At 38.7% G+C, this 25,623-nt stretch overlaps 2 protein-coding genes across 3 annotated transcripts in view; one reads left to right on the top strand and one right to left on the bottom strand.

The window, feature by feature from the left end:
• The first annotated feature begins 336 nt into the window (after positions 1-336).
• On the top strand, positions 337-13,280 carry LOC133656002 (small ribosomal subunit protein mS40-like). 2 transcript variants are annotated; one of them, XM_062056719.1, is made up of 7 exons: positions 337-476; positions 4,151-4,322; positions 4,394-4,491; positions 5,184-5,252; positions 9,671-9,737; positions 9,811-9,870; positions 12,971-13,280. In XM_062056719.1, exons 1-7 carry the CDS (start codon positions 396-398, stop codon positions 13,174-13,176), a joined length of 753 nt encoding a protein of 250 aa, XP_061912703.1. In that variant the 5' UTR covers positions 337-395; the 3' UTR covers positions 13,177-13,280. The 2 variants fall into 2 exon arrangements, with proteins under 2 accessions (XP_061912703.1, XP_061912704.1); XM_062056720.1 differs by having other exon boundaries at positions 357-476; positions 4,154-4,322.
• The window catches only part of LOC133655999 (ATP-binding cassette sub-family F member 1-like), a 59,396-nt gene continuing 47,039 nt past the window's right edge, over positions 13,267-25,623 (bottom strand). The window contains exons 20-25 of the mRNA XM_062056714.1: positions 24,912-24,982; positions 24,796-24,828; positions 22,620-22,788; positions 22,458-22,522; positions 15,544-15,616; positions 13,267-13,658 (exon numbers count right to left, since the gene is read on the bottom strand). Coding sequence (XP_061912698.1) covers positions 13,492-13,658; positions 15,544-15,616; positions 22,458-22,522; positions 22,620-22,788; positions 24,796-24,828; positions 24,912-24,982 — 578 coding nt within the window. The 3' untranslated portion in view covers positions 13,267-13,491. The remainder of the gene's footprint in view (positions 13,659-15,543; positions 15,617-22,457; positions 22,523-22,619; positions 22,789-24,795; positions 24,829-24,911; positions 24,983-25,623) is intronic.

The raw sequence follows: 25,623 nt of genomic DNA on the forward strand, positions 1-25,623 counted from the left end.
ACATATGTGATGTAATCGACATGTACTTCATACATAATGCGATGCAAACATTTGTCCAAAATGGCGACTGGCTAAGTTACACTATACGCATATACTTTTTTTTTTTTTTTTTAAACTTTTATTTATAAATTTCAACATTTACAAATAGACAAGAAACAATAATCAAAATAAGTACAAAACAGCACAAAAAATAGTACAAAACATATACGCATGTACGGTCGATGAACTCAAGTCGTTAACGTGGGTTTTTGTACACAAAATATTTAATCACTTTCAAAATGAAAATAAAACAACCTAACTGGGGAGTTCTACACTCAATAAAACAATTACGGTTAGGGGTTTTAAAGTGACGTCACTTACCTTTAACCTTTCACCCCAAGCCACCGCAGGAAAAAATGTCTGCCTCCGTTCAAAGCGTTTTGAGGACAGTGTGCCGCATTTCTCCTTCCATTTTATATCCACTGCGACTATACCAGGTACTGTATTTACTGCACCCATTACATATCCACGTATCACCATATTAGCCCAGTTCTTGACGGTGAATGTTCTACATGTAATGATCAACATAGTTATGTGCTAAAAGACGCTAACCCGTTAGCCTATACATAAATATAGTATTGAATGTGAACGAGCATAGTATTAACATTAAATGCGTCCGATTCATAGCCACATCTTATGATTTATTTTGTGGCTTTGTGTATATTGTATGTTTTTTTTTTAAGTTTTATGACTCGTTTGTTGTAGTAGAAGACTTTCTCAGTTTCATGTCCATTTGTATGCAAATACAAGGCTACTACAGTAAACAAATATTGCCAATCGAAACTTAATCCAGAGTGTAGTCCCTATGAAGATATATACGGAAACTTCAGTCGAATTGACAAGGCACACAAAGGTTAGTTTTATCCATATAATAAAACAGTAACTGAGAAACAGTAACTAATACTCATTCTCTTTCTATGCCACATCAATATGGAATGCACTCCCAACACGTGTAAAAGAAAGGGCATCTCTATCCTCCTTCAAAACCGCACTAAAAGAACACCTCCTGGCAACTTCAACCCTAAACTAACACCTTCCCCTTCCTCATCGTACCTGTTCGGATTGTAAATAATCAAATGTAGACACTTTTTCTTATAATTTCTGATCTCTCTCTCTCTCTCTCTGTCCACTACTTGCTGTACATATCCTACCAAGTCAGTACGACACTGTTCCAATGTCCATTTCTCTGATGATGCAATTGTTGATGACTGAAGTGTTGATACCAACCAAACCTAAACGCCCCCCCCCCCTCCGTATCCCACACCCCGGATTGTAAATAATTAAATGTATACTCTGATGATTATCTTGTGTGATGACTGTATTATGAAAATAGTATATATCTGTATCATGAATCATGGACCCAGACTTAAACAAGTTGAAAAACGTATTCGGGTGTTGCCATTTAGTGGTCAATTGTACGGAATATGTACTTCACTGTGCAATCTACTAATAAAAGTTTCAATCAATCAATCAATCAATCAATCAAGTAGTTCTCAAACTTTTTTCACTAAGTTTGATTGATTGAGACTTTTATTAGTAGATTGCACACATTGTTTAAGTCGGTGTCCACGTTAATCAATTCATGGTATACATATATACCAGGGGTCACCAACCTTTTTGAAACCAAGGGCTACTTCTTGGGTACTGATTAATGCGAAGGGCTACCAGTTAGATACACACTTAAATCAATTGCCAGAAGTAGCCAATTTGCTCAATTTACCTTTAACTCTGTTGTTATTAAACAAATAATTAATTATGGAACTACTAAATTATTAGTTTGTAAACCTCTAATAAGAAATTCTAGTTGGCAAAAAGGAACTAAAATAAATAGAAAAATATATAATTTTTATTTAATAAAGAAATATTTGAAGGCTGCCTCATACAACACAAATGGAAAATGGGAGGACTTTTTTGACTGCCCGTTGCCATGGGATGCCATATTCAAACTAGTCTATAAAACCACTATCGATGTGCAAAATCGTTATTTTCAAATTAAAATTATTTATAACTTCTTACCCACAGGGAAAATGTTAAAATTATGGAATATGACAGAGTCAGATGATTGCCGATTTTGTTGTCAGGAGCCTGAATCCACCCTGCATTTGTTTTGGTATTGTCATATTGTGTCTTTGTTTTGGGTGGAAGTTGAAAAAATGTGTTTAAGGATTGGTTTGTTTACGAAGCTTAATGTGGTTTCTGTTATTTTAGGAGAGTTCATTGACAATCATGATTTAGTCAATTTAATTACAGTACTCGGTAAAATGTTTATTTTTAAGGCCAAAAACAGATATTCACTTAGTATTACTTTCTTTAAAACATTTATTCAGTATTTTCTAACTTTAGAAAGTTACATGGTTGAAAACGATAATGATGCCAAAAAACATTTTAAAAAAAGATGAGAAGTCCTCAAAGGCTTATTTTGAAAGTATAATTATGTTTATAGATTATATGATATCTGTTGTTGTGTTCCCTAATTTGAGTGACCTGGACATAATCTGGACTGTACATAAATGCTTATTTTGAAAATGTAATTTTGTTTATAAATTATATGCAATCTGTTGTGTTCCCTAATTTTTTTCTGTGTACATGAATGAAGGTGTGTGTTGCTGAGTCCGACTTGGACATTTTCTGGACTGGGCCTGGTTTAAAAAACCCTTTAAACAAATCTAATTTCATTGACAACCTGGTCTGTTGAAGATAAGGCCCTTTTTAAAAAAATAAAATAAAATAAGATATATAAATAAAAAACATTTTCTTGGATAAAAAAGAAAGTAAAACAATATAAAAATAATTACATAAAAAATAGTAATGGATCAGCAGCCTATACAATCATGTGTGCTTCAGGGACTGTGTCCCTTGCAGATGTGTTGTCTATGTTGTGGGAACCAGAATATTGGTAGCAGAAAGAAATAACCCCTTTTGTGTGAGTGGGTGTGGATGAGTGTGCATGGGGGAGGTTGTTTGGGATGATGCACTGATTGAAAGTGTATCTTGTGTTTTTTCTATGTAGATTTAATTAAAAAAAAATAAAAAATAGTTTTGTTTTTTTAAAATATTTTTTTATTTATTTATTTTTTAGAACAGGCCCGCGGGCGACTCATCTGGTCCTTACGGGCGACCTGGTGCCCGCGGGCACCGCGTTGGTGACCCCTGATATATACTATCAGCATAATACAATTATCACACAAGTTAATCATCAGAGTATACACATTGAATTGTTTACATTATTTACAATCCGGGGGGTGGGATGTGGAGGGGGTTGGGGCGGGGGGGTTAGGTTTGGTTGATATCAGCACTTCAGTCATCAACAATTATATCATCTGAGAAATGGACATTGAAACAGTGTAAGTCTGACTTCTTAGGATATGTACAGCGAGCAGTGAACATAGTGAGCTCAGAAAGAATAAGAACAAGTATATACATGTGATTAATTACAATCCGGGGAGGTGGATGTAGTGGGGGGAGGGTGTTAGTCTAGGGTTGTAGTTGCCTGGAGGTGTTCTTTTAGTGCGGTTTTGAAGGAGTGTAGAGATGCACTTTCTTTTACACCTGTTGGGAGTGCATTCCATATTGATGTGGCATAGAAGGAGAATGAGTTAAGACATTTGCTAGATCGGAATCTGGGTTTAATGTGGTTTGTGGAGCTCCCCCTGGTGTTGTGGTTATGGCGGTCATTTACGTTATGGAAGTAGCTTGACATGTACTACGGTATAAGGGAAGTGTAGCAAATGTTATAGACCAGGCTCAGTGCAAGTTGTACCACCATAACGACCAACATTAAAATGCAGTAGCGTAATAGGTCTAAGTATTCATTAAAAAAACACGTCAGAGTACATTTAATATTTTTGGCCACTGCAACATTACGCACAGTTTGACCAGTTACACTGTGGAAAATAAAACAATCTACTGAAATTGTGAATCAAACAAACTTTATTGCACGTACAATATTTAACTACCGGTAAGTGATTCTTTTGCGTACCACAGTTAAGAGCATCACTGTAATAGACAAATGTTATATTTTGTTTTAATGGTCACTCCGTGTTATGTATTTATGAGATAATGCTTTATGTGGACAGTGTTGAGAATCGTATGTTTTTTTGTCTTCAACCAGAAGATATCTTTAAGAACATGTCCGGCAGCTCTTCGACCATTTTCACCCCCGAGCCACGCTTTCTGCCAAGCAGTTTCGCTCCAGGATGAGGATGCTGCTAAGCCGGCCGAGGATGCTGCTAAGGCGCCCTCTCGGTACAAAGACAGACCGTGGGATTATCTGGAGAGTGAAGGTATGTTTTATTTGAATCTTTTTGCGCAGAATTTGCATTTATAAATCTGTGACTCAATTCTCTATTGACAGAATACATTGAGAGGTATGGGACCAAGACAGTGTGGGCTGGCTACAAAAGGAACCACAAAGGAGGCATTCCACCACAAAAGACTCGCAAGACCTGCATAGTAACAATTGTTTCTATATATTTTTTTCTAAGATCTAAAGATTTAATATAGACCAATGGTTCTCAAACTTTTTTCACCAAGTACCACCTCAGGGAATAAAATGGCTTTCCAAGTACCACCATAATGACCAACATTAAAATATAGTAGCATAATAGGCTTAAGTAGTAATTAAAAACAAGTCACATAACAGTAACACAATGTGTTTGAATATAGAACAATAAAACACTGTATTTTAGTCAGGGGATTCTTTTACATACCACTAGATAGAGGCCCGCCTATAACAGTTTGAGAATCACTGATATGAACTATCTACTCCACTCATATTTTCAACCTTTTTATTATATATCTATGCATCCATTCATTTTCTACAGCTTGTCCCTCTCAGGATCGCGGGGGGGCTGGACGCTATCTCAGCTGCACTCGGGCTAGACAAGTCGCCACCTCTTCGCAGGGCCAACACAGATAGACAACATTCACTCTCACATTCACACACTAGGGCGAAATAAATCTAAAGTATCAAAAATACTAAAATTAGTGAACATTAGTAATACTTTAGAGAAGTCCGTGTGAGTATAATCCACCAGTGCAAAATTCAAATAATTGTAAAACGATGCATGATTTTGTTCAGGAGTGTTTATTGAAAAAGAAATGTGAGATACTGCAATTCGTCAAACTTGTTTGTTTTTTTTCAGAGAGGAGACAAGATATGTGGAAACCCCTGTCCAATATGTCGGGATCCAAATGTTATTCTTCATCCTCAGGTGGGTTCATTGTTTGCTCATTTTAATAGACTTCACAAGTTACGCTGTACTCACCTGAATATAAAAGACGTAATTAGCGATGCACTGTGCACATTATAAGTGAAAAGAGAGGAAGAAGTGAAAGACAAGAGTTTTTTCTTTTAGGCATTTATTTAGTAATCAAATACAAGCAAGCACAAAAGGCAAAGTATTGACCTCGCGAGTGAAACCACAGAGTGCATACAACTTCTGTGCAAAAGCTCCCGAAGCAACACAACCTTTATCACTTCCAAAGTGAAGACACAGCTGAGAGACACTCTCCTGTCAATTGGGATGGCAAAGTGTTGCCTTGCCAGTGGTGTTCAAAGTGTGGCTGGTGGGTCATTCGTGGAACATAGCTCTTTTTTATGGACATTTGTTTGGCACATTGTAGAAATAAAATAAGCACAAATGAAAACATAGAGGGGAAAAAACCTGAAATGTTGTTACCGGTACTAATAACCCATTCAAGGACTTGTCTTTAGATATGTTTTAGCCTTATACTTTGTCAGGCCACCACCATATTGAAATAATATTAAGATTGTTTTATGCACCTAAAGCAGGGGTCTCAAACATGCGACCCGCGGGCCAATTGCGGCCCGCGAGACGTTATTGTGCGGCCCCCGCCTTAATATGACAGTTTAATGTTAGTGCGGCCCGCGAGTTTTGAATGAATGGCGCTCAACAGCGTTGTGTGCGGAGCTGATGGAGTCTACCAATCACAGTGTGGTATGAGGCTCTCGACAATATCGAGGGCGTGCCATGATGGCACTGCCTTTAGTATCCTCTAGAAACCGTCACCGCGTCACCTTTTTCTCCATACTAACAGCATGCTTGCTCAGACACGTGTTGTATGAGGCTTCTGCAAACACATGCAAGTTATTGCAAGACATACTTGAGGAACAGCCACACATGTCACACTGAGGGTGGTCATATTTTATTTATTTTTTAACACTGTTATAAATATGCGCCACACTGTGAACCCACACCAAACAAGAATGACAAACACATTTCGGGAGAACATCCGCACCTAAACACAACATAAACACAACAGAACAAATACCCAGAACCCTTTGCAGCCCTAACTTTTCCGGGCTACAAAAACACACCTCAACCTCCCCCCCATCTCCCGAATTCGGAGGTCTCAAGGTTGGCAAGTAGGCATTGACGTCACTTGCGTGATGCAAGCAGAGAAATATTTTTCCGCTTTTCCACGACACCCGCACACGCTCTTCTTCCCTCCGTCCCTGCCTCCCTCGCTCACCCGCCTGCTCGCTCCCGCCCCCGCTGTAAACAGTCCGGGCGGGGAAGATGAGCGCTTTGATTGAGACTTTTATTAGTAGTAGTAGGTTGCACAATGAAGTACATATTCCGTACAATTGACCACTAAATGGTAACACCCAAATAAGTTTTTCAACTTGTTTAAGTCGGGGTCCACTTAAATTGATTCATGATACAGATATATACCGGTACTATCAGATATTCCAAAGCACTCTGCCGAAGGAGCGAGCGACAATACAAAAGTGTGGTGCATTGGACCCCAGCGCTGGGCGAATCAGACGTGTAACACGTTAGTGGTGATGTTAGCCCGTTCGGGGCTAATTGTGCTACCGTAACTGTAAACTTCACGGCGAGCCGCCCCGCCCCGCCCCCTCCTTTCCGTCCCCCCTCCCCCTCCCGTTGGCTCAAGACAGAGACGATTTTTGATGCAATATTTCTTTGTTGAGCACGAGGGGCACCCCGACGTGTCTTATTTCATTTCATTTTTATTTATCTCCTTCATTGATGTGCATCTTTGATCGATAGACAATTATACCTCAATTATACATTTACACACCAATGTCTGAGAAAGAGCAGGATGAAGAAAAATCTGATATTTTTCTGCCCCCTTCAACATAATACGTAGTCTTACTTAATGGTATCATATAAACCAACAATTACATCCAAATATAACGAAAACAAACAAAAAAACACAAGGAGTGCAAAACTTCATGATGTACAAACCGAACAAAAAAAACAAAAGAAGTAATATACACCTCAAGGGATGATACAAAACAAATACAAAACCAGGCAAAAAATAAGTTAAATAATAAATATAAAGCAAAATGTAAACACTTATGGCTGTCCATATAATTTTATTGTTCTGTCTTTATATATTTTTTCATTTGGAATATATTTTTACAATCTTCTATCTCATTGTAAAGAGAATTCCATAGTTTAACCCCCACAACTGATATGCACATTTGTTTTAAAGTTGTCCTTGAATACTGATGTTGGAAATGACCTTTTCTTCTATGTTCTGTATTCTCAGAAGTGATGACAAACATTTTTTGTAAATTTGCTGGTAATGTTTTACTTTTAGCCTTAAACATGACACATAATGTCTGTAACTTTACTAGCTCCTGTAATTTCAATAAACCGGAATTTATAAAAAATATGTTAGTGTGTCCTAAGTAATCTACTTTATGAATAATCCTTATAGTTCTTTTCTGTAGTTGATACAGAGAAAGTTGCAGTGCACAAGCAATACAATTTGAAACATCATTATACAACTAGACATGCTGAGGAGTATGCAAAATACCAGGGAGATGAGAGAGTGAACCGGGTTGCAAATTTTAAAACCAGTCTACTGAGACAACAAGATTTCGTCAAGAAAGCAAGCGAAAGGAGCGATGCAGCAGTCAAAGCTAGCTACATGGTGAGTGAGATGGTTGCTAGGGCGGGAAAGCCATTCAAAGAAGGTGAATTCATTAAAAAGTGCATGTTAGATTTTTTTTAAGAAATCTTTTCTTGCAGCCCAGCCTCACCCAGTTTCTGCATCCAGTGGCACCCAGGTAAATTGAGTCTGAGACCCCTGACCTAAAGGAACCATGCCACAGTTCTTTTTTTAATGTTAACCCGCCTTCCGCCCGAATGCAGCTGAGATAGGCTCCAGCACCCCCCGTGACCCTAAAAGGGACAAGGGGTAGAAAATGGATGGATGCAATCAACGTTCCCTCTAAGGTGCGTGCCTGTGTAATTGCGCACTGCTCAAGCGTCCTTTGCGCACGGCAAATCTATGCTGCGCGCAAAATCAAATAAAAAAATAAGCGCATAACAATTTTCAACACACGGACACGACAGAGAAAACAGTTTTCGTCATAATTGTTCAAATATTGTAACGTCTGTCGAGACGCTTTGTGGACATTAATTCCATCGATCACTTTACTGAGCAAAACTCTTTGTCGGCCATAAACCCATCACCAAAACATTAATTAAAAAAAATTATATCTAGCAAAAGTGGTCATTTTCTGCAGTACAAACCAGAACAAAAGCAACTTTGTTATATCAACAGCAGCCGCTCGCTCTTTCTTACTTGCGCCAACACATGCACATATGGCACTTAGCCAGTGATGCGTTTACAGACACACGAAAAGTCGGACTACTCCAACACCACACATAAAGTGTCATTACAGGTCGTTACACTATGATTTACCAATCAAATGTGTGCTTATTCTAGTGTCATTTATTAGGAATCTTAATTTATAAATATTAATCATGAAATGCTGTTAGTATATTAAATAAATACTAATAAAAATATATTTTTTACAAACAGGAAGTTGCAGGAATGTACACATGATCCCCTGCTTACATCTCATTGTGCAACATGTGAATGTTTTAATGTGAACTAAATGCAATGTCTGAAAGGGGTACAAATTATTTCCAAAGCAGGACCTCCACCCAGTCAAACAATACAAGTACACAGTTCATGAAAAACAATATTTTTTGTTATTGTCATGGTAAGTGGGCCTAAACACTTATATTAGAAATGGAAATGACTGCTGTCATTTGATTATAATACTAAGAGAATGTTGTCTGTCTATCTGTGTTGGCCCTGCGATGAGATGGGGACTTGTCCAGGGTGTACCCCGCCTTCTGCCCGAATGCAGCTGAGATAGGCTCCAGCGACCCCGAAAGGGACAAGCGGTAGAAAATGGATGGATAGATGGAGATTGAACTTGTTATTTAGTCAGGTTTGGGACAGGTGTGCTGCTGGTGTAGACACAGTGTGCACGTCTGATGTTGCTCACATGGGCTCCACTGAATGCTCAGGGAGTTTTTGCGTTTGCTCACACACATGAAAAATTAGAGGGAACATTGGATGGAATATTGTTTTTTGATGACTTGGAGACTGCTGTTTTTTTCATTTATAGTTACCTCTTGGTGGATGCTACTACTGTTGAAGCACAGTGACCTTAAACAACTTGACAGTTTAAAATTTTTTTAAGTACATGGGTTCAGTTTTATTTCTTATTGTATCAAATAAGGAACTAAAATCCAGAAATATCCATATCGACTACAGAAATTCTGGTTTCGTGACAACCCTATTTGTTGAGGCTAAACTGCTCTTTTCCCTGTAGAATGTGAAACTGTTGCAGCAGTTCATCAGCCCTTACACTGGAATGCTGTATGATCCCACTAAAACTGGTGAGTTAGTCAAAAGACACACAGACGTGCATGTGGCGCGTTATTGGAATAATATTCCGATGGCTTTTCGCAGGTGTGTGTATGAAACAGCAGAAGAAGCTGAATGCAACAATCAACATAGCACAAGATCATGGTAAGTCATGTATTTCCTGTATCAGTAGATTATATTCTGCTCTACCCTAAAAACATGTACCGCATGTTCTGGACTATAGTGCGCACCAGTCTGTCAGCTGCATCCACTATAATTTCGAAGACATTTTTTTTCTGTATATTAGCCGCAACACAGATACAGTGGGGCAAAAAAGTATTTAGCCAGCCACCAATTGTGCAAGTTCGCCCACCTAAAAAAAATGGGAGAGGCCTGTAATTTTCATCATAGGTATACCTCAACTATTACAGACAAAATGAGGACAAAAATCCAGAAGATCCACAACTTCAAACAGTCACACTCCAAACTCTACTATGACCAAGACAAAATAGCTGTCAAAGGACACTACAAACACTACTGTATACCTGCACCAGGCTGGGAAAACTGAATCTGCAATAGGTAAGCAGCATGGTGTGAAGAAATCAACTGTGGGAGCAATTATTAGAAAATGGAAGACATACAAGACCACTGATAATCTCCTTCCATCTGGGGCTCCACGCATAATCTCACCCCGGGAGGTCAAAATGATCACAAGAACGGTGAGCAAAAATCCCAGAATCAGACGGGGGACCTAGTGAATGACCTGCAGAGAGCTGGGACCAAAGTAACACAGGCTACCATCAGTAACACACTAAAGTGCCAGATGTGTGCCCCTGCTTAAGACAGTACATGTCTAGGCCAGTCTGTAGTTTGGTAGAGAGCATTTGGATGATCCAGAAGAGTATTGGGAGAGTCATATGGGCAGATGAAACCAAAATAGAACTTTTTGGTAAAAACTCAACTTGTCGTGTTTGGAGGAGAAGGAATGCCGAGTTGCATCCAAAGAACACCATACCTACTGTGACGCATGGGGGTGGAAACATCATGTTTTGGGGCTGTTTTTCTTCAAAGGGACCATGACGACTGATCCGTGTAAAGGAAAGAATGAATGGGGCCATGTATCGTGACAATGATCCCAAACACACCGCACGGGCAACGAAGGAGTGGCTTCATAATAAGCATTTCAAGATTCTGGAGTGGCTTAACCAGTCTCCAGATCTCAACCCCATAGAAAATCTTTGGAGGGAGTTGAAAGTCTGTGTTGGCCAGCAACAGCCCCAAAACATCACTGTTCCAGAGGAGATTTGCATGGAGGAATGGGCCAAAATACCAGCAAAAGTGTGTGAAAACCTTTGACCTCGGCCATTGCCAACAAAGGGTATATAACAAAGTATTGAGATGAACTTTTATTGACCAAATACCTATTTTACACCATAATTTGCAAATACATTATTAAAAATCAGACAGTGATTTTCTGGATTTTTTCCCTCATTTTATCTGTAATAGTTGAGGTATACCTATGATGAAAATTACAGGCCTCCCATATTTTTAAGTGGGAGAACTTGCACAATTGGTGACTGACTAAATACTTTTTTGCCCCACTGTATATAAGTTGTGAAATAAGTCTTTGACACAGAAATAATTTGTAAATATTTATTTACATGTCTTGTTTCTTAACAGTCCCTGTAAAACGGCAAATCAAACAAAACAGAAGTTATCGTCATGGACCCTCTAGCTACAGAGCTAGCTCTCCAATCCGATAAACAGACTCAATAACTCCACGGTGATGTTTCAGTTAATTTACGAAACTGGAACAATGCAAATAGCAAGCCATTTTAAGTTAATAATGCTAACACAGACACTTGCAAATGTGTTAGCATATTCACTAATGCTAATGACGATAGCTTGATTACATTACGATAGCATGTACATAATGCATGAAAACAATAGCTTTAGTTATATTTTAAAACTTCCAAACATTGCTTGGAGTGATGAATGTAGAATCCATACAAGTAGACGGAACTCCCCCAAAACTGAAAAAAATATTATAGCTGGTCACACCGCAGCACCTGCAGTTAGCAAACTTGTCCAAAAGATGGTGCCATAGCACATACAATAAGACCTTTTCAGTGTCTGTTGAAAACTATTTGTTGAACATGGCTGAGGGTGCAGTGGTTAATGCCTGTGTGTCACAAAGGCCCTGGGCTCAGGGTCTTTCTGTGTTGAGTTTGCATGTTCTCCCCATGACTACGGGGCTTCCTCCCGCTTCCAAAGACATGCACCTGGGGATAGGTTGATTGTCAACACTAAATTGGCCCTAGTGTGAAAGTTAAAGTACCAATGATTGTCACTCACACACACTAGGTGTGGTGAGATGGCTACTTGTCCAGGGTGTACCCTGCCTCTTCCGCCTGAGTGCAGCTGTTATAGGCACCAGCACTATCTCACACAACCTCAAAAGAGATAAGTGGTAGAAAATGGATGGATGGAAAACATGGCTGCTAGCAAAAATAAATAAATCCATAAATTAGCTCCACCGTTTTATAAGTCGCAGGGTTCAAAGTGTGGCAATAAAGTAGTGGCTTTGAGTCTGGAGTTTACAGTAGATTATCCATCCATCCATTTTCTACCACTTGTCCCTTTTGGGGTCCCTGGAACCTATCTCAGCTGCATCAGGCGGTAGGCGGGGTACACCCTGGACAAGTTGCCACCTCATCGCAGGGCCAACACAGATAGACAGACAACATTCACACACTAGGGACCATTTAGTGTTGCCAATCAACTTATCCCCAGGTACATGTCTTTGGAGGTGGGAGGAGTACCCGGAGGGAACCCACGCAGTCACGGGGAGAACATGCAAACTCCGCACAGAAAGATCCCGAGCCCGGGATTGAACTCAGGACTACTCAGGACCTTCGTATTGTGAGGCAGATGCACTAACCCCTCTTCCACCGTGCTGCCCTACAGTAGATTGTTTGTGGCTATTTTGAAAGTCTGTGTAATGTAATTGTGGCGGAGCGATAGCAATAAGTCTGCTATGCTGCTGTATGCGCAATTAGTAATTTTCATGTTTAGACTCAGTTCAACTGGATTGAGTAGGGGGGGTGCAGTGGGCTTGAACATGTTCTTTACAGAAAATTTGCCAAAAAATAGTCACATTTTCATTATGGGCCCTGAAGACCAATCCAATGATTAAATAGTGAACAAAGAGTGGAGTGTTTATCACCTATCACGTTTGACAGCGGAATGTTTTCTGTCATTTCAGGCTTCCTTCCCTTTCAGATTCCCCATGTGGACTATGCAGGTGATGATTACTCCAATTCCCATGATGCTGTGGGTGTAACACCTCCTGCCCCTTGTTTAACATCCAGCGAAGACTGGTATAGATGGTATGGTAAAATAATTCCAGACGAGAATGAAGTGGCGAAAGTGAGGAAGCTCTATAAGGACTATCTAAAGCCAGGCATGTGATCATTGCAACATTAAATGAGTACTGGCACAGTTAAACATATTTGGTTCTATTATAGTGTTTCATGAACATAAAGATTGCAAAATAAAACAAGGTGGAAAACTGATTTATTTTGTAGTTTTTTTTTTAACCTGAACCAACAAGGCATGATTTAATGCAATTATCTACTATATTTAAGTAATATATGGCAGGGTTAGCACTCCAGAAAAAATGTTGGTGAGACATGGTGAGCAGTCCAGAGGGGTTATGTGGGCTTTTATAAGGGGGGGGGGGGGGGGGGGGGGGTGGCATGTTTCTCCCACGACTGCCCCGGGGCATCACGGATTAACTTTATTGACCATGGTCTCTCCCAGGGAGTCCAACACTTCTTTCTTATAGTCGTCAAAGTCTCCATCGATGTTATTGATGCTGTAGTCTTCTACCACATACAGTGTGCACTGAGTCTCAGTGATGAGACGGGCGTCGTGGCTAACAATGATCACAGCTGGAAAGCACAAACAAACAATGCTCAATGGCAGTATATGCAACAATCTGTTAACTTTTGTCAATATTAGGAATCAGGATATAGAAATTTGATATGACCATAAAACATGTTTTTATAGCATTTTTCTGCAAAGACCAATTTGAATCCCGAAAGTCCCAAGTGAGTTTTCCTGTTCAAACAATAATGGAAATGGTAGCATGGCTCGACGGAAGCAATTTTTTTGCAAAAAGTTAGCTAAAATGAACCTGAAAGTCTCTCAGACTATGAGAAACAAAGTGATCTGGTCCTATGAGACAAAGATTGAACTCTTTGGCGTGAATACCAAATGTCATGTTTGGAAGAAACCAGGCACCGCTCATCATTCGGCCAATAAAGTACCATCCCTACAGTGAAGCATGGTGGTGGCAGCATCATACTGTGGGTAGGGATGTCCGATAATATCGGCCAATAAATGCTTTAAAATGTAATATCGCAAAATATCTGTATCGGTTTCAAAATTATCGGTATCGGTTTCAAAAAGTAAAATTTATGACTTTTTAAAACGCCGCTGTGTACATGGACGTAGGGAGAAGTACAGAGCGCCAATAAACCTTAAAGGCACTGCCTTTGCGTGCCGGCCCAGTCACATAATATCTACGGCTTTTCACACACACAAGTGCATGCAAGGCATACTTGATCAACAGCCATACAGGTCACACTGAGGGTGTGCCGTATAAACAACCTTAACACTGTTACAAATATGCGCCACACTGTGAACCCACACCAAACAAGAATGACAAACATTTCGGGAGAACATCCGCACCGTAACACAACAAACACAACAGAACAAATACCTAGAACCCCTTGCAGCACTAACTCTTTCGGGACGCTACAATATACAACCCCCGCTACCCCCCACCTCAACCCCCGCCCCCCCCACCACCTCAAACTTCTTATGCTCTCTCAGGGAGAGCATATCCCAAATTCCAAGCTGCTGTTTTGAGGCATGTTAAAAAAAAAAAGCACTTTGACTTCAATAATAAATATGGCAGTGCCATGTTGGCATTTTTTTCCATAACTTGAGTTGATTTATTTTGGAAAACCTTGTTACATTGTTTAATGCATCCAGCTGGGCATCTCAACAAAATTAGGCATAATAATGTGTTAATTCCACGACTGTATATATCGGTATCGGTTGATATCGGAATCGGTAATTAAGAGTTGGACAATATCAGAATATTGGATATCGGCAAAGAAGCCATTATCGGACATCTCTAACTGTGGAGATGTTTTTACTATTCAGAATAGATGGAAAGCTGAATGCAGCAATGTACAGATACTGTACATCATGGATGAAAACCATTGATTCCCATCCAACCTGATGGAGCTTGAGAGGTGCTGCAAAGAAGAACGGGCGAAACGGCCCAAAGATAGGAGTGCCAAGCTAGTGGCATCATATTCAAAAATATTTGAGGCTATAATTGCTGTCAAAGGTGCAAAAAAAGTACACATGATTGAGTTTTATTTTTAATAAATTTGCAAACATTTCTACATTTGTTTTTTTCTGTGAAAATGAGATGCTGAGTGTACATTATTAAGAAATAAAACAAAGAGTGAAACATTTTATGGGGTCTGCATACTTTCCGTACCCACTTCATAATAATTTTATAAATCAAGATTTAGGGCTATATAAATAAACATTGATTGATTGATTGATAACCCTTAAAGCAAACCATACAGCTAAGATGTGGATGTTTTTTTTTCAGATAACTTGGCGATTGTATTGGATTTAGCATTTTTAATGAACAAAATGTACTAAAGTGGCCTCCACATTCTTCGTTGTTTATGTACGCGGCCCTCATTGGAAAAAGTTTGGACCCTCCACCCCTTGTACATTCTCACTTACCTCCTTTGTATTCATTGATGGCCTCTGATAAAGCATCGATGGATTCAATGTCCAGATTGTTGGTGGGTTCATCCTGTAAGATTAGACGGGAGTAGAAATGTACATAACTTAAAAAGCATATTTACAAGGTAAAATTTAATGTAATGTATCTCACAAATGTAACATTTCAGCAACAATACAATAGAAATAAAACTTGGAGAGACCTAAAATAGTCAGTGTACAGCTTGTATAGAAATATCAGTGTTTCCCATAAACTGCCAAGATACCTGTGGCGGTGGGGGCGTGGCTATGGGCGTGGTCACCATGACATCGAGTAATTTGCATAATTTACTACAATGATTTGATTTTCTCTAAAAAGGCTAAAAAAATGTATACTTACTAATTAATAATAACAGTTTTGTTTTAAACGTCCATCCATCCATTTTACAATATAATTACAACACTTTATGTACATATTTATATACAGATTTGAACAATAAGTTATTCACTGAAATATATTTATTAATTGTGGTTCTTACAAAAAATATATCTTATAAAATATAAAAGCTAAAATGTCTCAAAGCTCTGCCCCCTTAATTAGTGCATACTTAATAATTTAACTTTAGCCTACTACTACAACCATATTATTTACCAGCAACATAAAGTGAAACAGAGGCAGAGGTGTCTGCCACAGTCAGTAACAAATAAACAGAAAACAGTAGTGGTGGTAGATAGACACAGAGCTTCATCAAACATCTGATCCACTGAACAAAGAGCTCCAAAATTCTTGAACTTTAGACTGCCATCAGTTTTACTCCCTACACTTAACCATGTGTTTCCTACTGCCTGCAGACTTTGCACCCTTTGTTATATACACATGTTGTGTTTCTAATATAAATACATTTAATAAAGTCAAATACAAATAAGGCAACAAGAGAAGTATCCTACACTTCTCTTTTGTAAAGTAAATCTGAACAGCCAATATGGGCATCTTCATCAACTATATGATTTGCCTGAGAAGCTGGAGAGGACAAAAAATTTTTTTTTTTTAATTTTTCAATTTTATTTTTATTTTTATTTGTGGCGGACGTAATTCTTTCGTGGTAGGCTGCCACAAATAAATGAATGTGTGGGAAACCCTGAATATACATTTACTATCCTCTAAAAAGAACAACACTATTATCCAATTGCATAATTGTACATGATACATTTTCATGCAATTGTAATTCGGGCAGGGCAATATGGCTGAAAACTCAATCATAATATAACTTTTTTTATATTTGTTGATATCAATAATTATTGCTATTTTTTATGACTTATGGGAAAAATGGACCAGGAGAAAATATATAAAATTTTAACATTTTTATTTTAAAGCTAACTTTTCTCTGATTATAATCCCCTCAGCTGTCAAGGCAGAATGGAAAGTAAATGTCAACACAACCATGGAAAACAATCAATGTAAACACAATTCTAAAATCATACTAAAGACTTAACAATAACCTTTAAGTTGCAAAAAAAAAGGAATATGTAAGAAATGCCTAAAAGTGTAACAAAATAGCGCAAAGTGTCAAAATGTAAACTGAAACCTAAGAAAAAACATTTTTGCAGGTTGACTGCCAGAAAGTTTCCTTTTCTGTGTAACATTTTATTTGGTTTGTTATTCTTATTTATTGAATGCATTTATGTTATGTAGTAATTACTTAAATATTATTCAACCAAATTATTTTAAATTGGCACATTTGTTATATTTTGTTATTTATTTTATATATACAGTACTGCACTTCAGTTTCTACCTGTTGTATTCGTAAATCCGAATAGGGAACGGGCAGAGGTGGCACCAAGTCATTGTTTTGCAAGTCATAAGTAAGTCTCAAGTCTTTGCCCTCAAGTCTCCAGTCAAGTCCTGAGTCAAGACAGGCAAGTCCAGAGTCAAGTCCAAAGTCAAGACTGGAAAGTCTCAAGTCAAGTCCCAAGTCCTGCATTTTGAGTTTCGAGTCCTTTCAAGTCCTTTTAACCACAGACTAATATATTTACACAGATTGTGTATGCTTTTAAAACGCTTTATTTATTTATTTAAACAAGTGCATTTGAAATTGCAGGGGAAAAAATAGTGCTGACATTGCACTTCATAATAGATAAATTAATGATAAATGGGTTATACTTGTATAGCGCTTTTCTACCTTCAAGGTACTCAAAGCGCTTTGACAGTATTTCCACATTCACCCATTCACACACTGATGGCGGGAGCTGCCATGCAAGGCGCTAACCAGCAGCCATCAGGAGCAAGGGTGAAGTGTCTTGCCCAAGGACACAACGGACGTGACTAGGATGGTAGAGGGTGGGGATTGAACCCCAGTAACCAGCAACCCTCCGATTGCTGGCACGGCCACTCTACTAACTTCGCCACGGCGCACTATTAACCAGTCATTTTAAACATTTAACTCATTCCTTTACAGAATAAACACATTTGAAAAAACAAGTGCAACTGTATTTATTTGCACAAAAGTGTTAACATTGTATTTCCATGGCATATTGCATTGTAACTAGTTCCACAGCAGTTTCTATCCTGTTCTTACCTTATCCCATTGATCTCATCTCATACTGTATGTGTGTTTATGTGTGCGTACACATGAAAAACATAACAAATATATGAACATAACAACGAACAGAGTTGTACTTTTTAGATGTCAGGGCCCTATGCAACATGTACACATATTCTTAATATAGTATACATTTTAACTGACCTTTATTTGACTGTTTGTCTTTTTGTAGGTGGCTAAAATACGCTGTGCTGCTGACCGCCGTCTAACGTTACGTTACTGTGTGTGATACATTGACTAACGTAACGTTATGTATAGGTACCTCATGCAACCCTGCTTAAAAAAAAAATCACTTGACAAAAAGTATGAATAAGGTAGCGAACTGCAGTGGACGCAACAGATTGCCGTGTTTGCAATGACGTTATAACCATAGACATCTTATAAGTAGACGCAGCATTGGCTGCTGTGACGCGAACAGTTTGGCCGCCATCTTGAAGTGGTGATGAGGAGCCGGCGAGCAGCCTAAACTGACAGTTGACAGGTAGAAAACAAAGATGGCTGGTGTTAAGCGTTTTCCTGCTCGAATGAGCGGACTGTTGAAAATAGGAATCGTGGGATTACTTTTCACAAGTAAGATTTAACATTAACGTACTATTGGTTGTATTTTGTGAAAATAATATTACCACAGAGTTGAGAAGGAGCAAAGATCTTCAATATTTGTATGTGAAAATCACAAAGAAATCTTCTGGGGGAGGATGACGCCCCTACAGGGATTTGGTTTACAAACTTTCAGCCCCACCTAAAACAAAATTCACCAGCCGCCACTGATTATGATGCATTCTCATTCTAGGCAAAATATAAGACAATACTTTCTTAACAGTATAATTGTAACCAGGAATAAGTCTTCAAGTAACAATATTCAAATACTAGCATTGTTGGGTAAGACAGAATTTGGTTTTATTCTGAATCCAGTGAAATAGATTGGTGGTTTTAGCTGATATAAAGACTTTCAGGTGTTTATACAGGTAAAAGCCAGTAAATTAGAATATTTTGAAAAACTTGATTTATTTCAGTAATTGCATTCAAAAGGTGTAACTTGTACATTATATTTATTCATTGCACACAGACTGATGCATTCAAATGTTTATTTCATTTAATTTTGATGATTTGAAGTGGCAACAAATGAAAATCCAAAATTCCGTGTGTCACAAAATTAGAATATTACTTAAGGCTAATACAAAAAAGGGATTTTTAGAAATGTTGGCCAACTGAAAAGTATGAAAATGAAAAATATGAGCATGTACAATACTCAATACTTGGTTGGAGCTCCTTTTGCCTCAATTACTGCGTTAATGCGGCGTGGCATGGAGTCGATGAGTTTCTGGCACTGCTCAGGTGTTATGAGAGCCCAGGTTGCTCGGATAGTGGCCTTCAACTCTTCTGCGTTTTTGGGTCTGGCATTCTGCATCTTCCTTTTCACAATACCCCACAGATTTTCTATGGGGCTAAGGTCAGGGGAGTTGGCGGGCCAATTTAGAACAGAAATACCATGGTCCGTAAACCAGGCACGGGTAGATTTTGCGCTGTGTGCAGGCGCCAAGTCCTGTTGGAACTTGAAATCTCCATCTCTATAGAGCAGGTTAGCAGCAGGAAGCATGAAGTGCTCTAAAACTTGCTGGTAGACGGCTGCGTTGACCCTGGATCTCAGGAAAAAGAGTGGACCGACACCAGCAGATGACATGGCACCCCAAACCATCACTGATGGTGGAAACGAAAGCAAATTTTGCATTTCCTTTGGAAATCGAGGTCCCAGAGTCTGGAGGAAGACAGGAGAGGCACAGGATCCACGTTGCCTGAAGTCTAGTGTAAAGTTTCCACCATCAGTGATGGTTTGGGGTGCCATGTCATCTGCTGGTGTCGGTCCACTCTGTTTCCTGAGATCCAGGGTCAACGCAGCCGTCTACCAGCAAGTTTTAGAGCACTTCATGCTTCCTGCTGCTGACCTGCTCTATAAAGATGGAGATTTCAAGTTCCAACAGGACTTGGCGCCTGCACACAGCGCAAAATCTACCCGTGCCTGGTTTACGGACCATGGTATTTCTGTTCTAAATTGGCCCGCCAACTCCCCTGACCTTAGCCCCATAGAAAATCTGTGGGGTATTGTGAAAAGGAAGATGCAGAATGCCAGACCCAAAAACGCAGAAGAGTTGAAGGCCACTATCAGAGCAACCTGGGCTCTCATAACACCTGAGCAGTGCCAGAAACTCATCGACTCCATGCCACGCCGCATTAACGCAGTAATTGAGGCAAAAGGAGCTCCAACCAAGTATTGAGTATTGTACATGCTCATATTTTTCATTTTCATACCTTTCAGTTGGCCAACATTTCTAAAAATCCCTTTTTTGTATTAGCCTTAAGTAATATTCTAATTTTGTGACACACGGAATTTTGGATTTTCATTTGTTGCCACTTCAAATCATCAAAATTAAATGAAATAAACATTTGAATGCATCAGTCTGTGTGCAATGAATAAATATAATGTACAAGTTACACCTTTTGTATGCAATTACTGAAATAAATCAAGTTTTTCAAAATATTCTAATTTACTGGCTTTTACCTGTATATGTTTAAGTATTTGGCAGACGCTTTTATCCAAAGCGACATACATAAAAAATACATATAAAACAATCACTGTAAACATTATAATTTAAGGGAAGAATGTAATACAAAATATCAATACAAAGTGTCAAGACAGAATAAACTATCTGCTGCTGCAGCAACAGAGATACAGTCTATAGGTCCCTAAGATATATAGATATTGAATGTATTCATACATTGTTTATGTAGGATAGATATACGCATGTATATATAACCTAATCATATTGTTTCTTCAATTTAAAAATAGCTGACCGTTTTTTTCCCCTTCTCTGGGATTATATTCCCAGTTTTGATCTCGGACGTCTGGTCACTTATAGCATATAAGAATATTCTATTACTGTTAAGCGAACTATGAATAATAAAACATGTGTACTTTATCATAGCTACACGTATGACAAAAAAAACCACGTGAAAATCAGTGGTATTCAGTGAGGTAAGATGAATTAACCACGCTGACAAATGAATTGCACTGAGTGGAGTGGATCACCACTCCAAGATGGCGGCCCTGCGTCTCGTCAGCACCAGTAGGCAGTAGCGCTCGATGCTGCGTCTACTTATAAGATGTCTATGGTTATAGCGTTAGCAGTGAATTTACAGCCTCACTGATTTAACTACACAGCAAATAAAAGTCACGTTACTTAGCCAATAAACGTTAGCTTACATTCAAAACTTACCCTTCTATGTGCATCTTCAAATGTCGAACTAAGTTGGAAGTTGCTGCGTCTCCGTCTGTAATATTCGAACTGCATAATTTGCATACTGCAACTCGTTTTTTGTTGACCAAGTCGTAGTTTTTATACCCGAACGAAACCAACTTTGGCATACATTTTTCTCACTGGCGCGTTGTTTGACAACTCTTGTTCGGGGGTTGTCCAGCAATTTGATTGGATGAAGGCTGTGGGATGAAAACAACGTAGATCTAATTTGATTGGCTATTGTACTGAGAGCACACATGCTGACAGACACCACACACGCTGATAGACGCACACGTACAAAATGGAAGATACGGAGCGCTCCTGAATAACTTTTTAATCTTAGGGTTTTGGGGAAAGTAGCAAGTCATGTCAAGTCAAAAGGCTCAAGTCCAAGTGAAGTCACAAGTCATTGATGTTAAAGTCTAAGTCGAGTTGCAAGTCTCTTTACATTTTGTCAAGTCGAGTCTAAAGTCATCAAATTCATGACTCGAGTCCAAGTCATGTGACTCGAGTCCACACCTCTGGGAACGGGCGAAGGTTGAAAAGGAAAATGAGCGTTGCGAAGGACTACGGTCCGTTTGAAAAAATCCTAAAAACTGCCATACTGTCAAGTGTCAAGGTGACTTTTCCTGTTTTATCCCCAATTTCTTCGCAGTGAAACAGCAAGATGGTGCAACTAACTTGATAGTTGATACTGTTACACGATTGGCTGTTTAGCGTCACTTCCTGTTTCCAGACCGCGTGTGCATTTGTTCATGCAACCAACCATGCTTCATTATTTACAGTTTCATTCACTAAGCTACATTCACAGACTGCCCCATTATAATGTGTTTATTCCAAATGTACTTGTGGTGGCCCGCCACAAATTAATGAATGTATAGGAAACCCCGGTGAGATTCACTAAAATAGTTGCTGAAATGTGACTAATGTACGTGCTAAAAGTATGTTATATGACACACAGTAATATGTCATATAACATTATTGACATATTACTGTATGTCAATAATGTTATATGTTAAATATCATGTTTACTCTATCTTACCAGAATCAGTACGTCTGGCTGGCGGCAGGAAAGTTCAGCAAACACCACTCTAGCTTTCTGACCACCTATTGGAAGACATGACGTACGTATATTATAACATTGTATAATCAATCAATTCTTTATTATCGTATGTAGAACATAAGTTTGGTTGCATGTTCACACCGGAGAGTTTGGAGATCTGAATGGTGTGTGCGTGGCTCTCCAGACCAAAGCGTCCCAGACACTTCCTGCTATCCTGGTAGGGAAGGTTAAAGTTTCTCATCAGGTACTCAGTGGGATTCTCCTCCATGTTCAACTGATCTGCATACTGCTGGTTGAAGAAGCCCACTTTCTGCAGGAAAAAAAGACCACAGTAGAAAATGACAGCTTTACTCAATGTATTTTGCTGGATATGTCTTTCCTTGTCCACAAACAGGGTATTGTAGGATTACATGGTTATCACAAGATTGAATTGTTGTGCATTATTATTATTAGTAGTGTTAACTGTGCTGTGTGATACTGCCTCTTCATACATGATATCAAGTTTATTTGGAGTGTGATGGTGGGTTTTTGCTTGCACTAGTTACAAGGTACTTTCAAAAGTTAACTTTCTGTGCTTCAAAAGTAGTGTACCCCATCACATAAAACATATAGGTAACGGTGTTGTAACAAATGCAAATTTTATTACATTACTCGTTATTAGAAAAAGTAACCCTGTTACCATGTAAGAGCGTAATTCCCACCACTGCTCATCGACCAGCATTTTTGCCATTAAACAGCTTAAATCTAAATATTGCTTAGTCAAGTACCCTAACACAGGGGTTCTTAACCTTTCCACTACAGAGTGGCCCAGGGCCCACTCAAATATTTACACTAAAATAAGTGAATCATATTCAGTAATTATATCCAACTGACTTATAGTTCAACAGAATAAACCTTGACAAAAGATATAAAAAAAACATGTTACTTTACAAAGATTATTACAAAGGCTTAGGTCAGGCGGATTACAAAAATAAATACTAATCAAATATACTGCATAAGAAGGGACTAATAAAAACTGTTGAAAAACGTACATACAATTATGCAATAGTGGTTAGAGTGTCCGCCCTGAGATCGGTAGGTTGTGAGTTCAAACCCCGGCCGGGTCATACCAAAGACTATAAAAATGGGACCCATTACCTCCCTGCTTGGCACTCAGCATCAAGGGTTGGAATTGGGGGTTAAATCACCAAAAATGATTCCCGGGCGCGGCTACGCTGCTGCCCACTGCTCCCCTCACCTCCCAGGGGGTGATCAAGGGGATGGGTCAAATGCAGAGGACAAATTTCACCACACCTAGTGTGTGTGTGACAATCATTGGTACTTTAACTTTAACTTACTAAAATAAATACATTCTAATTTAATAATAATATAAACGTTTCTTAATCGAACTGTCATTAAAATTTAAGTGCAAATGTAAATACAACTTTACCATTTTAGTCATAGTTGTCGCACTTTAGAAAGTTCTCAATTACTTTAGCTCCAGACTTCTTCTGTTTTTGTGATATTTTCATTACTGCCACAAGTGGTGGAAAAGTGTATTACAACAACAACATACAGACCACAGCTGAGAAACACCCGATATTCTTCGGCGGCCTTCTAGGAGGCGCTCGCGGTGTTTTTTAGAATCCTAAAAAACACGACGTGAGTGTTCTTGTCTCTCATTATAATTGGGAATGATAGGCAATATTCTAAAAAAAAGTGCAGTTAATATGTAGGTTACAACATATAAATTGATCACACATTTTTAAATCTTTATCAGTGTTTCTCCTTCGATAAATATTAGATTGTAAATTCAATTTGATCTATCTATAACTATCTATACATCTACCTATTACTATTAATACATATATCTATATATGCACAACATTGTAATTTTAAATGTACCGGTATATGTTTTTATCTACCTACCAATATAGCTGTCTATCGTCAATAGCTATATCTTATTTGTATATATACAGTAATTAATACCTTTTACACGAGCAATTTCTTTAGAGCTAAAATAATAAATGATTAATAATTCATTTTATATATTTAAAAAAAAAAATCTAAGTGTCAGGTAACAACAGAAGCATTTAAAAGATACTTTTCATGTAGAACAGCTTTGATTACATTATCTACAGTGAATAATATTTTCTTATTTACACAAAAGCATCTTAGCACATGCACCTGTACACGTGTTTCTATTGATTATCAGCCTATTAAATGCACGTGCAAACCAAATGTAAGTGCAAAGTAATTACATTACAAAGATAGGTGTGTGCACATTCTGTTCTGAATAAATTGGTGTAAGATTGAACAAAAATTTGTCTTTGCTTACCAAACGGTGATTCTTCCTCATCTCACCTTTAGTCTGAAAAAAATAAATTAAAAAAATCACTCAAGGTGGGAACGTACACATGACATAATTGAACTTGTCAAATCGGACATACGTACAGGAGTTAGTTTGCCAGTAAGCAGTAACAGCAGAGTACTCTTCCCAACACCATTTGGTCCGACTATACAAACTGGGGAAAAAAGAAATGGAGACAGTGAACAGTGGATGCAACATAGGGGGAAAAGTTTTAATGATGCAATAACTGATGATGCGATTGGGTTGTACTGGCCCTGATCATGAATATGATCATAACATGGTGAAGTCTGTTATTCACATTATTGGCCGTCTTTGCATGAACACACTGACTATATTGACTTTCATTCTGATAAGAATATGATACATTCTTGTGTGTTCATAAAATATACAAAAACTACAAAAGGACATTAGGCAGTTGTTGACGTGTATACATGTCATACTTGCCAACCCTCCGGATTTTCCCGGGAGACTCCTGAATTTCAGCGCCTCTCCCGAAAACCTCCCGGGACAAATATTCTCCCGATTTTCTCCCGATTTCTAGCCGGAGCTGGAGGCCACGCCCCCTCCAGCTCCAAGCGGACCTGAGTGAGGAGTCGACAGCCTGTTCTCACGTCCGCTTTTCCACGATATACACAGCGTCCCTGCCCAATCACGTTATAACATCTACGGCTTTTAGAGAGTGCAGTGCACAACTGCGCACACAACAAGGAGACGAAGCAGAAGAACGAGGAAGATACAGCCGTGGCGACGCCGACGACGAGTAAGATGAAGACATACGCTTGTAAGTTCCAAAAC

This window comes from Entelurus aequoreus, linkage group LG08, assembly GCF_033978785.1.
Source record: "Entelurus aequoreus isolate RoL-2023_Sb linkage group LG08, RoL_Eaeq_v1.1, whole genome shotgun sequence".
Lineage (NCBI taxonomy): Eukaryota > Metazoa > Chordata > Actinopteri > Syngnathiformes > Syngnathidae > Entelurus > Entelurus aequoreus.

What these genes read in the sequence shown, in the direction of transcription:
- LOC133656002 (XM_062056719.1), top strand. Translation starts at nt 396, where the DNA reads ATGTCTGCCTCCGTTCAAAGCGTTTTGAGGACAGTGTGCCGCATTTCT. An exon ending in ATGTTATTCTTCATCCTCAG is followed by an intron (nt 5,253 to 9,670) that starts GTGGGTTCATTG and finishes TTTTCCCTGTAG; the next exon opens with AATGTGAAACTGTTGCAGCA. An exon ending in CAACATAGCACAAGATCATG is followed by an intron (nt 9,871 to 12,970) that starts GTAAGTCATGTA and finishes CTGTCATTTCAG; the next exon opens with GCTTCCTTCCCTTTCAGATT.